Raw genomic sequence first — 11,863 nt, 5'->3', positions numbered from 1 at the left:
GTCAAACGCTAAAAGCATTATACATAAAGCTGATATACGTCCAAAAAATTGAATTGCAAATTGTCCTAACATCTGTACAATACAGGATTGGCCGTTTTTATAATCGGTTAACAGAGGAACGTAAACAAGAGGTGTTATTATTGAGAGACAAACATCAGAGATGCTCATATAGAGCATGATTCTCATCGCTGGAGATCGATATTGTTTTGTTTTCACTAGAGTCGCAACAACCAGAAGATTCATGACAAAGTTTGCCAAACCATCCATTAGTATGACATAACAGATAAGAAAAGTGCGTTCGCTTTCGGTTAGTAGAAACGTTGTTGACAGTTCTGTTTCACATGCGATGTCGAATGTTATGTTCTTCATTGCATTGTGGTTCGTAGCAGATCTTACACCACCAGACTTTTAGGCCTTTTTCTTGGTCTATAGGCACTGCTATGGGCGGCCACTAGCATGCGATGTATCCGAAGAAATATAATATTCAAAACAAGAGCAGTGCGCATATCCCGAAGAGTAGAAGTTTTAAGCTCGAAACGAAGGAAGATATGATGCAATCATATATGTATGATGTAGCCTAAATCTTGGATGTTTTTCAAGTCGATCGGTGTTGTATTACGGAGATTACATGTAAACCTATTTATGCGATAATTTCCTTTAACCTAGAAATATAAAGCAAAACAAAAGGCTCTAGGCCCCTAACCTGTCTAGATTGAAAAAAATTATACATATAACTTTGAGGAAACTTTGTTCAATAAATTTGATATTAGTTGTTGGTTTTTCGTTTCAAATTTTTAATTTCATTATTTAGCAAACAAGGGGCGTCATAAATTTTTTCCTTTACGTTAAAAAATAATTAATAATTGCATTATTTTCTTCTTTTCTTTTTCAAAATGATATTCAGTATACATTTATAAGGAACCTTAAGTTGGCTCCGAGCCTGGAGTTCCTTATTTTTCGAGAGAATTTCAGCCTCAAAGTTCCTTAACCAGTTCCTTATTTACTAAGCTGCTAAGATTTGATTTGTTAAGTATGTGAATTATGTATAAGTATAACAATGGACTAAAATGCAAAAAGAGATGTTTATTGAACGTTTTTTCGTCAACATTTTGTTATCTTTGTATTTAGGCTTTGTAAATACGTCACTGCAGTAATCAAATTTTTATTGCACTCATTTGTGAATTGAGATATAAATTGAATAAAGACAGCGACAGTAAAAAACAGTTCTTGAATTCCCAAGCCATTTAGGATGATTTCAAATGAGTGCAATAAAAATTTGATTACTGCAGTGACGTAGGAAAAAATCATGTACTGAAACCATGTACTGAAAAAAATCATGTACTGAAATCATGCCACCGGGGCACTGAGACAGGGGTGTTTTAACCTGGTATTTCATACCTTAGAAATCACATGCCAAAATCATATTCCGACCTGTTAGGACGAAAAGCAAATCTTTTCAGTGTGCAATCAACGCAGAGAAAAGTGCCCATATTAGTTTAGTTCAAAGTTGATCGCATTTTTATTCACGTCGTTGAAAACACAACTTAAAAATTCCATCAACACTTTAAAAAAGAGTCAGCGATCGAGAATCATAACATAAAGGTGTCTATTATTTCGATTCCATTGAAGTAACATTACCATAATTAATAGTTTAGTAATTACTGTTATAAATTTGGGAATCATGTAGAAGATTTCTTTTGAAAGAAACCATGAACTTTGCTATAAAGTTTTCTGGGAGATTAGTCAATAATAAACATGCATACTGTCACACATTAATATGGTAATATTTGATCTTCATCATTGATTCTTTTTACAGTGATTAGACTGACACATGCGCGGTAAAATTTCTACACTTGGTCGTCAGAGGTTAATATTTACTTTAAAAATTCGGCCTCTGATACTCAGGGTAGGTATTTCAACTTATGCTGTGTTTGGATATTGAATACCAAAAAGTTAACTCAAACAAATTAATATGCCATACCGATTTCAGATTTAATCGATATGTCTAATGAAGGTAGCCAAAATTTTGCAAATAAAACTTAAGCATGTAGTTAGTTAAATATGTGTTAAGTGAGCCTTTACTGTAGGACCGTTTTAATATTGGGTTACAGTATTGTTTTTTTTAGTCCGAAAGAGAGAAAAATTGAGGTTCCTTCTTTTCCGCGAAATTTTGAAAATGAAAAATGAGGGATGAAACAAAGGGCTGAATGAATTTTTCATCACATTTTATTGTAAATTAAACTTTTGTAAACAGCGTGCTCTGCTTTTCAAAGGCTTCGGGTAATTAACGTTTTCAAATATCCCAAGGTTTTTTTTAATAATTTAAGAAAAAGGGCTTTTCATGTTAAAAAGGTGGATAAGGGTAATAATTGGTCATCGTCGTTTTTTCCATTTTAGCGATATCATTGTAAATCTTTCTTTCGTTATTTGGAAAAAAAAATGTTAACCATTAAATTTTTGAATATCTTTTTCAAGAGGTCGAATAATGAAAAAAAGAAAATTGTGAACATCTTTGAAATCTTGAGGCCTTTCGGGGTTTTCCACTAAAGTCTATGACATTATGAATAACTGTTCAAATGCTTACGCGACCCGATTCACATTATCACCTATTCAGCGTACATTTTTAATGTCGTACGCTATTTCAATCAATGGTTTGGCAAACTTTGTCATGAATTTACTGGTTATTGTAACTCTGGTGAAAACAAAACAATATAGATCTCCAGCGATGAGAATCATGTTGTATTTGAGTATTTCTGATGTATGTATCTCTTTCACAACACCAATTATCTACATCCTATTATTAACTGCTTTTAAAGATCGCCAAATATGTTGGCTAGAAAATTTAGGTCAATTCTTGAACAATTTCTTTGGTCATGTATCTGCTTTTATAATCGCTTTACTAGCATTCGATCGATATGCCCGAATCAAATATTTACAAGAATACAAGACGAAGATGTGTAAAAAGAATATCAACAGATGCGCTATTCTGGTGATCATAGTATCTTTATTTAATGCCAGCTTGGTTTGCTTTGGAACTGTTTTTGGGACATACAACATATTTTCCTTTACCGTATATCTTATTGATGGAGTGGTAGTTTTTTCAATGGCTGTATTAAACATTTTAGCCGTGAAAGCTCTAAATCAACACTGCGCCGAAACAAATGCAACAAGACTAGAAGATATTCGAGTAAACGTGGTTTCACTCACTAAGAGAATCTTATTCACCGTGGTTGTCTTCTACACGATTTACCTGGTAGTTAATTTACTTCACCTTTTCGTTTATAATAAAACTAGTACATTCTACAATAGAAATTTGCTGGAGTTTTGGTTACTTTTTGGCATATTATTGGGTCTTACGAATTCTGTTATCAATGCAGCAATCTTCATCAAGTTTAACAAAGAGAGCCGGCGTTTTCTGGTTAGATTTTATGTAACAGAGAAAGGAACCGTAGATATTACTACTTGAGAATGCGACTTTTTGAGTCAAACACAAATAATTAAAGTTTTACACTAGCCATAAACTTTCATTAAAGTGCCACCGCAGCAAAAACAGATAGAGTTAAATTTGTTTTCAAAAGGAATGGTATTAGCCATACAGTAATTTTTGACTTCTCATCTGATCTGAGACAAAATTCAGTCTTCAAATGCTAACAAATGTGTCAAGGGAGTGATTTACAGTTAAAGTTTCAATAGTAAAGCCCATTTTGTTTTGGCGTCTACTAAGGGTGACATCCGTGCCTTACACGCTTTTTTATAAGAATAATTTTATAAAAATACAATGCTGAAATTTGGCCTCTTCTCGAGATGCATAAATTTATTGTTGTCCTCGTTTTCAAACAGATTTCTTGCTATAAAATTACATATTCACAATCATAATTGTGTTGTTTACACCTCATGAGACATTTTGAAATTCAAGTAATTTTGTTTTAGAGTTAATGTTTGCGTTTTGGGAATTTAAATTGGTTAAATGTATAATTTCATAGCAATGAAATCTGTTTGAAAACGAGGAAAACAATAAATTTATGCATCTCGAGAAGAGTGTATTTTAAACCTAAGAACAAATACACTCTTCTCGAGATGCATAAATTTATTGTTTTCCTCGTTTTCAAACAGATTTCATTGCTATGAAATTATACATTTAACCAATTTAAATTCCCAAAACGCAAACATTAACTCTAAAACAAAATTACTTGAATTTCAAAATGTCTCATGAGGTGTAAACAACACAATTATGATTGTGAATATGTAATTTTATAGCAAGAAATCTGTTTGAAAACGAGGACAACAATAAATTTATGCATCTCGAGAAGGGTGTATTAAGAACAGTCCATGCTTTTATATGTTAAAATACTAACGTACGCGTTTGTTTAACCTACGCGGAGCGCTTACTACTTGTGGTGTAAAAAAGGGAATTTCCCAAAAAAGGGAATTTCCTAGATTCATCAATTCTCTAGGGATAAGAAAAAGACAAACATAATACCGGGCTACCATCTAACCGGTTAACCATTTAACCGGTGTAAGAAAAGTGACAAACAATTTCGCAAAATTGTGAGCTATTTGTCCAACTATCTTTAAGCGTGAAGCTATGAATGCCATCCTCGGTCGCTTTTGGCTCCCTGCGGTGGGATAAAATTTTCATTGAACTCTTGCTGGTTGTAAAGTATCAAATTTTTATAAAAAGTATTAAGTTGTTGAATCCACGTACCTCTTGGTCTTGGACACCTGCCACATGTTTGCTTACAATGTCTAATGACATGTCCATTTGAATTGCAATAAGGACGCCAAGTCGGACATCGTCTGTCTCTGTCTCGGCATACTATAAAAAAAGCTCATAAACCAAACCTCGAAATGGCGAACTTCTGGATAAATAAACAAAATTTCTTGGTGTGTTAGTTTTTTCTCATTTGACGACTAACTTACTTATCTCAGAGGCAAGAGCTTCATCAGTTTTTGTTTTCTTTAAACAAATTTAGGCCAAATTGTCTTCAATTAATCAAAATGGGAAGAGAGAGAAGAAAATTCAATATGGACAGTATTTGGCTGTACGCATCCCCTCTGATATGTTTCGATATAGGGTATGCGTGCCGTGTATAAAACTCACGTCCGAGAGTTCCAAAATTTGGGAACCTTTTTCGATTTATAACGTTTTCATTGCATCGTCACTACACAAATTTGATAAGACTGATATATTGGGAATGCGTACAACCTAGGTCAACATGCGTCTCTAAATGTTACGGCGATTTTATTCGAGAAAAAATGTTCCTCTTCTTTTGTGCCTTCGAAAGTCATGCCCTTTTTTGAAAATTCAATTGATGAGCAAACCAAAAAACGTAACGCGTAAAAAAAAGTTAATCCAACCCATAATTAACAAATGTAACCTTGTGATTCCGCTACCACAATAAGGGTTGCTAATAGCAACAGGCAAACAAACCAATGCATTGCTGCTTTTGTCTTGCCGCATTCAAGAATGGCCAAACAGTCAACTTTTATTCTTTGTGTTTCTTTACTTTATACTACATCTATTTGAGTTTTGCTTTCATATCTTCACATTATATACATACTAGACAGCTTGTTTATTCCCTCTGGTTACAAACAAAGTGCAAAATTTTAACGTACAGGCCACAATGTGGTCTTATCCAGACTACCTTGCAAATATATTAAATTTCAGATTTTAAACGAGCTGTCATGAAATTAACACGCAAAATGTGAAGAAGAATTTCTATACATAAACCAGTGATGCGGTTTGGTGTTGCAGAGAAAGACCTCTAAGCTAAGCTATGACGTGTGCAAAATTATGATAACACAAGGCAAGAAATATTAAACCCCTCGAGCATCTTCCTATTTTTTTACTAGAGGAAGCATCTTGGAGAGGTGGGGGTTAAAATCTCAAGATTGACAAGTGTTATGACAAATCTCGTCTTGACTAATTGAGTTGTTCGATTTGACTGAAATTTGTTTATCAAATAAAATTTACTAAAAGGGGGTTATAGTACCTGAGACTAAATATCCCTACATACAAAACCGACCATGTAGAGTGTACTCGGCTTGCAAAGACATGTTCTTCCCACTATTCCCGATACTCGGAAGTTCTTCCTCAAAGCAGCCTGCATCATCTCTTAGTTAGTCGGTGTAGGTTTTGGTTTGCCTTCAATTTTATATTTTGCCATGCAGGGGCTCCCGAAGAATAGCTTGTTTTTAGTCTCCTAGCAGTGGTCAGCGAAACTTAGAAGACGTGGTTTTCGAGCCATTGATATCACACGAGGTATTTATCCGTAAATTTCCACGCATTGCTAATATGGTCCGTCCAGCATTTAATCAGTATTACTCTAGACATCCCTGGGTATCACCATTGATCTCTTTCCAAAGTACAAATGTCATTACAAGGACATTGAGCTGTAAAATATGACAGATTTTACTATGGCTCTGAAATATTCCCAAGGATTAGTGAAATTGATGCGTTCTTTAAATGACAAAAAATAAATACAGAGAATAATTGTTTCGGCGGAGAATCGATAAGAGGGTCACAGAATAATTTCTAATAGCAAATTTCTAATACCCTGCATACCCTGCGATGCTGCGATTCACTTTCCTAAAAGATCAGTGCACTTGATTTTTTTAAATCTTAAATATATTTCTTTGAAAATCAAGAAGTGCTAGTCAAATTTTCTGCTAAGGGATATTTGTATATAATTATAATTTGTGAATTATGGGTTTATCTTTAAAATACTTTCTTTGGGTATTTTGTTGTTCAATTCTTTTTCGCTTCATCGTTTTCACCTCTGTAAATTACGCGTGATGTTCCTTTACAAACGAGCTTGCCGTTGGGCTATAAAAGGAAGCCCGGGGAAGTTTAGAATTCCGCTGGGGTAGCTATGAAAAATTTCAGTGGGTCTGATTTGAGATCTCTAAAGCTCCCTTGCTTCAGAACTTCCAACATAAAGGTATGTGGGCTTTTTTTAATATAGCTCGTAAATAGACCATGTAAAGTTTTCAGAAAGCTTTGTGACAGACTTTAGGAACGAACTTTTTTTTTAATTGAAACTTATCAAAATACCGTTGCTGTCGAAAGAATGTTTAGAACGATTGTGAACTAGAACGCTCTCTAAGTAAGTAAAACAAACAAAAGTGTTTTTCTGACCTGTTTACGGCATTTCATAGGATTCGCTGGGATTGGTGGGATTGGTGGTATTGGAGGTATTGGCGGTATTGGTGGAATGATGGGTAATTCTTCAGCTGAAAGTGAAATAGTAATAGTGTTGTAATATCAGGTCAATTCTTCACAGGTTATGGTGAATATTAAGAAAACAGATACGCTGAGATCATTGTTATGTCCCTTTTAACTTACTTGTAACTTTCGGAGTTGGAGGTTTTGTCACCTCTGGAACAGGCGGCGGGATTCCATCAGCTAAAGTCAAAAGAATTCTTTTGGTTTAAAATTTATTCTCTGATTAATATTTTGGGTTACTTCTAAGATTCAGATTCCATCAGCTAAAGTCAAAAGAGATTTGTTATGTTTAAGACTGATCCTCTGTTTAATATTTTTAGGGATTTCTAAGATTCAGATATTGACTCACTTGTAACTTTTGAAGTTGGAGGTTTTGTAACTTCTGGAACAGGCGGCGGGATTCCATCAGCTAAAGTCAAAAGAGATTTGTTATGTTTAAGATTGATCCTCTGTTTAATATTTTGGGTTACTTCTAAGATTCAGATATTGACTCACTTGTAACTTTTGAAGTTGGAGGTTTTGTAACTTCTGGAACAGGCGGCGGGATTCATCAGCTAAAGTCAAAAGAGATTTGTTATGTTTAAGACTGATCCTCTGTTTAATATTTTGGGTTACTTCTAAGATTTAGATATTGACTCACTTGTAACTTTTGAAGTTGGAGGTTTTGTAACTTCTGGAACAGGCGGCGGGATTCCATCAGCTAAAGTCAAAAGAATTCTTTTGGTTTAAAATTTATTCTCTGATTAATATTTTGGGTTACTTCTAAGATTCAGATATTGAATTACTTGTAACTTTTGGAGTTGGAGGTTTTGTCACTTCTGGAACAGGTGGTGGGATTCCATCAGCTAAAGTCAAAAGAGATTTGTTATGTTTAACATTGATCCTCTGTTTTATATTTTGAGGGATTTCTAAGATTCAGATATTGACTTACTTTTAACTTTTGAAGTTGGAGGTTTTGTCACTTCTGGAACAGGTGGCAGGATTACATCAGCTAAAGTCAAAAGAAATTTGTTATGTTTAAGATTGATCCTCTGATTAATATTTTGGGTTACTTTTAAGATTCAGATATTAACTTACTTGTAACTTTTGGAGTTGGAGGTTTTGTAACTTCTGGAACAGGTGGCGGGATTCCATCAGCTAAAGTCAAAAGAGATTTGTTATGTTTAAGATTGATCCTCTCTTTTATATTTTGAGGGATTTCCAAGATTCAGATATTGACTTACTTGTAACTTTTGAGGTTGGAGGTTTTGTCACTTCTGGAACAGGCGGCGGGATTCCATCAGCTAAAGTCAAAAGAGATTGGTTATGTTTAAGATTGATCCTCTGATTAATATTTTGGGTTACTTTTAAGATTCAGTTATTAACTTACTTGTAACTTTTGAAGTTGGAGGTTTTGTAACTTCTGGAACAGGTGGCGGGATTCCATCAGCTAAAGTCAAAAGAGATTTGTTATGTTTAAGATTGATTCGCTGACTAATATTTTTAGGGATTTCTAAGATTCAGATATCGACTTACTTGTAACTCTTGGAGTTGGAGGTTTTGTAACTTCTGGAACAGGTGGTGGTGGATCAGCTGAAAATGAGCGAAACAAAGTTGATTTTGTTGATTTTGATGGTCGTCTTTGTGAAATTCATTCCTAAAATTTTTGTTTTACTCGTTTGTTTCTCTTTGTTTTCTTATTTCACTTGTTGAATTTCGATCGATTTCAAGTGGTAATTTTTCGTTCTTAGAGTTTGAATAAATCCCTAAAACACCCTACCCACCATCCTAAGGGCTTTGTCATGCGTAAGGCACACTCTAATCGACAGGTGCGACCCGGATGACGGCTAGTTCTATTACTGTTATCGTTCTGTTCTATTACTATTATTTTGAACATCTACAACAAGGGCAAGGTTCCCTCGAGGTACGCTTTGGGATAAGTGGATTTTTTCTACTTGAAGTGGTCGTAGATATGGTTGTGGTTGTTGTGGTTGTCGTTGTCTTTGTTGTTCTTGGCCTTGGCTTTGGTTTTGGTTTTGCTATGAAATAGAAAAGGTGCTGATCTCTATAATTTTACCCAGATCGAATGACTTAAGAAAATGGCGAAAAGATTGTACACTAAATATTCAAAATTTACACCCAACGTTTTCACGTTTTCCTCGATTGCAGACGAATACTCAAAAAAGGGCACTGATTCATAGTTTAAATGGTAATAGTATGTTGTAGTCGTTACGTTTAGGACATTTTCCACAAGATTTTTGACAATTCCGATTCATATATCTTGAATTGAGGAAACATTGATAGCGTCTTGCCCAAAAAGGACATCTCGAGTCTCTGTCCACGCATACTCTTGTCGTTGGAAGTGCTAATGATAGAGACAAAAGTAGTTTAATGAATTTTAGTCAATACGATCTTAAGTCGATATGAAGCAAGTGGCTACCCATAATTTATTGCATATCTTTATGTTTATATTGTTGTCATCTTCTGACGGCTTAGTACAGATTTATATTATTTGTGGGTCCGTACCCGATGTTATGACTACGTCTATTTAGCTATCTTTATTCCTCTTTCCTCTCTTCTGATGCTGTCAACTAAATGATGGTTGAATCTTGTTGTATAAGCCTGAAAACTCTCTTAAGTTAGGCCAGTTAAACGTAAAGGAATTAGCTTGATAACACATGTATCTATTGCATTGAGATCTTGTACTTTGCATTATCCCAGAACTATATTCTAATCCCAATCATTGAAACATTCTTTTTGCAATGAAAAAATTCTTACCTCTACAAACACCACAAGTTTTTTGACATCGATTTTGATAATAATATCTTCGACAATAGCCGTGATTCCTCCAGTACACACGTAACGACGGTCAATATCGAAACATCTTCTAGATGGAACTGGCGGATATAAAGGAAATAAACCCAAAAATATCCCTAAAACGACTCAAAAATGTTCTTATAGCTGTTTAATTCTGCACGTGACAGATGTTTTATCGGACGACGGTCCATGTTAAGTAGATAAGGAGAAATTTCGACTGTAAAAGATTTGCCTCTTTTTGCCAAAATATATCTCAAATCTGCTCAAATTGACTTCTTTCCCTGAAAGAGTTTTGTTATTTTACGTATGAATTTACTCAAATTCAAATAAGGTAAGGTGAGAAAAGAATAGAAACAAGGGTAAAATTTCAACCGGATAGAAATTCGAACAAAGAAGTGATTGAGGAAAGTGATTGATTTTGAATTTTTGATTTTTAGGGTAAGTTGGGCCTGTACAAACAACTATTTCGATTGTTCTCGTCCAATGCGTCCAAGGTACTTTACCGACTGGTCTTGGGCGAGGGATAAGGCACCGTCCACACGTCCTTCTACATTGTAGTGCAACATATGTGCTTGTTCTACAGTAACGTGACCAATATACACATCTTCTGCTCGAGTCAATGCATACTGTAGGTGGAACGAAAGATCTAGTGTCAAAATAGTTGCCTTTTGAAATTGAGACTTTTTCACTAAAATCAGTTACATTAAAAGTCAATTTTCAAAGCTGACGATAAATTAGGAAAACGTTTCCAAAAATGTTTAAGAAAGACTCCTTAATCATCTATTAAAATTCAATCTAGAAATGAAATCTTGTCGCTTTTGATTGTATTTGAGAGTGTTGCGTGACCTCTTTTGCTCCAATTGTCAATAGAGGGGGAATATAGATGAAATCGTCTTTTCGTTGATTACTAAACAGTCTCTTAATCAACATATTGAGGGCCTTAGAAATAAAAACCATTAAGTCAAGGAAGTGGAAAGAATTCGGAATGCAAGGGAAGACCGGGTCGGAGTAAGAAGTGGTGGATGTTTTTACTATGTTTCAAGCTTCTACTGTCGCCCATTACGGCTATAAGCTCCGTACATATGTATATTTCTCCGCGAATACTCTCCATCCAACGGACGAAAGAATTGTCTAAGAGTCCTACCTTGCGATTTAGCCACTATGACGTACGTCACAGCAACTAAACATATAGTTAACCAATTCATAGCCAGGATATCTCGTCCTTTCTTTGAAGTGTGATGAACTTAATTCAAAAATTGCTGAAATTGTCAACAATAATTTCCTCTCATTTCAAATTTACACTACCAGGTTAAAATAAAAAAAATGATAGATCACCATCACCAAACTGTCGGTGCTTTTTAAGAAGTAACATTATCGTTAGTGGACAGCAGGAGATCATCCTTCAACACAACTATAATTGCGGACAACAGACGTAGAGCCAGATATTATTTGTCCTAACCGAGTTTTCGTCACCTCGATGTTTTTACGCAAGAACCCCTATCAAACAGTTAAAACCACTCTCAAAAGTTTGGGGGAATTTGATAGACATTTTATAAAGTTCTTCTTTCCCGCATAAATGGTTGTTTTGTGTTAGACTAGATTGTCAAGTTCAAAAGCAAGGCTAAAGCGCGTCCACCTATTGACCTCAAAGCCCCGAAGGTGCTAGACCCGACACTCCAGGATGGGAAATGAAATCACTTATTTCCTATCCAAAACGCATGACCAGCTTGGTTTTCAACAAATGCCAGATTAAAAATAAAATCCTTTGCTAGATTTTGAAGAATATGACTCACAGAAACGAAGAACTGGTTAGATTCAATCTGTCGTTTGAAATGCGGCGCA

The 11,863-nt window shown here is 34.9% G+C and overlaps 1 protein-coding gene across 1 annotated transcript; it reads right to left on the bottom strand.

Annotated features, from left to right (window-relative positions):
• Nucleotides 1-6,415: 6,415 nt before the first annotated feature.
• LOC136812228 (uncharacterized) lies at nt 6,416-11,367 on the bottom strand. Its single transcript, XM_067068709.1, has 14 exons — nt 11,166-11,367; nt 10,525-10,647; nt 9,983-10,101; nt 9,438-9,569; nt 9,160-9,243; nt 8,741-8,797; nt 8,595-8,654; nt 8,449-8,508; nt 8,303-8,362; nt 7,866-7,925; nt 7,575-7,634; nt 7,346-7,405; nt 7,139-7,233; nt 6,416-6,460 (listed from the first exon to the last, which is right to left on the bottom strand). Exons 4-14 carry the CDS (start codon nt 9,478-9,480, stop codon nt 6,416-6,418), a joined length of 684 nt encoding a protein of 227 aa, XP_066924810.1. The 5' UTR covers nt 9,481-9,569; nt 9,983-10,101; nt 10,525-10,647; nt 11,166-11,367.
• Between the last annotated feature and the right edge of the window lie 496 nt (nt 11,368-11,863).

Source organism: Clytia hemisphaerica, unplaced genomic scaffold (genome assembly GCF_902728285.1).
Source record: "Clytia hemisphaerica strain Z4C2 unplaced genomic scaffold, Clytia hemisphaerica genome assembly, whole genome shotgun sequence".
NCBI classification, from domain to species: domain Eukaryota; kingdom Metazoa; phylum Cnidaria; class Hydrozoa; order Leptothecata; family Clytiidae; genus Clytia; species Clytia hemisphaerica.
The sequence above is the reverse complement of the archived record's forward strand: the minus strand, read 5'-3'. Positions and strand labels throughout refer to the sequence as shown.

Coding starts and splice junctions, on each gene's coding strand:
- LOC136812228 (XM_067068709.1), bottom strand. CDS start 9,480: ATGAATCGGAATTGTCAAAAATCTTGTGGAAAATGTCCTAAAC. Junction 7,406..7,574: donor TCCAACTTCAAAAGTTACAA/GTGAGTCAATAT, acceptor TTTTGACTTTAG/CTGATGGAATCCCGCCGCCT. Junction 6,461..7,138: donor CTATGAAATGCCGTAAACAG/GTCAGAAAAACA, acceptor TGTCATTTAAAG/AACGCATCAATTTCACTAAT.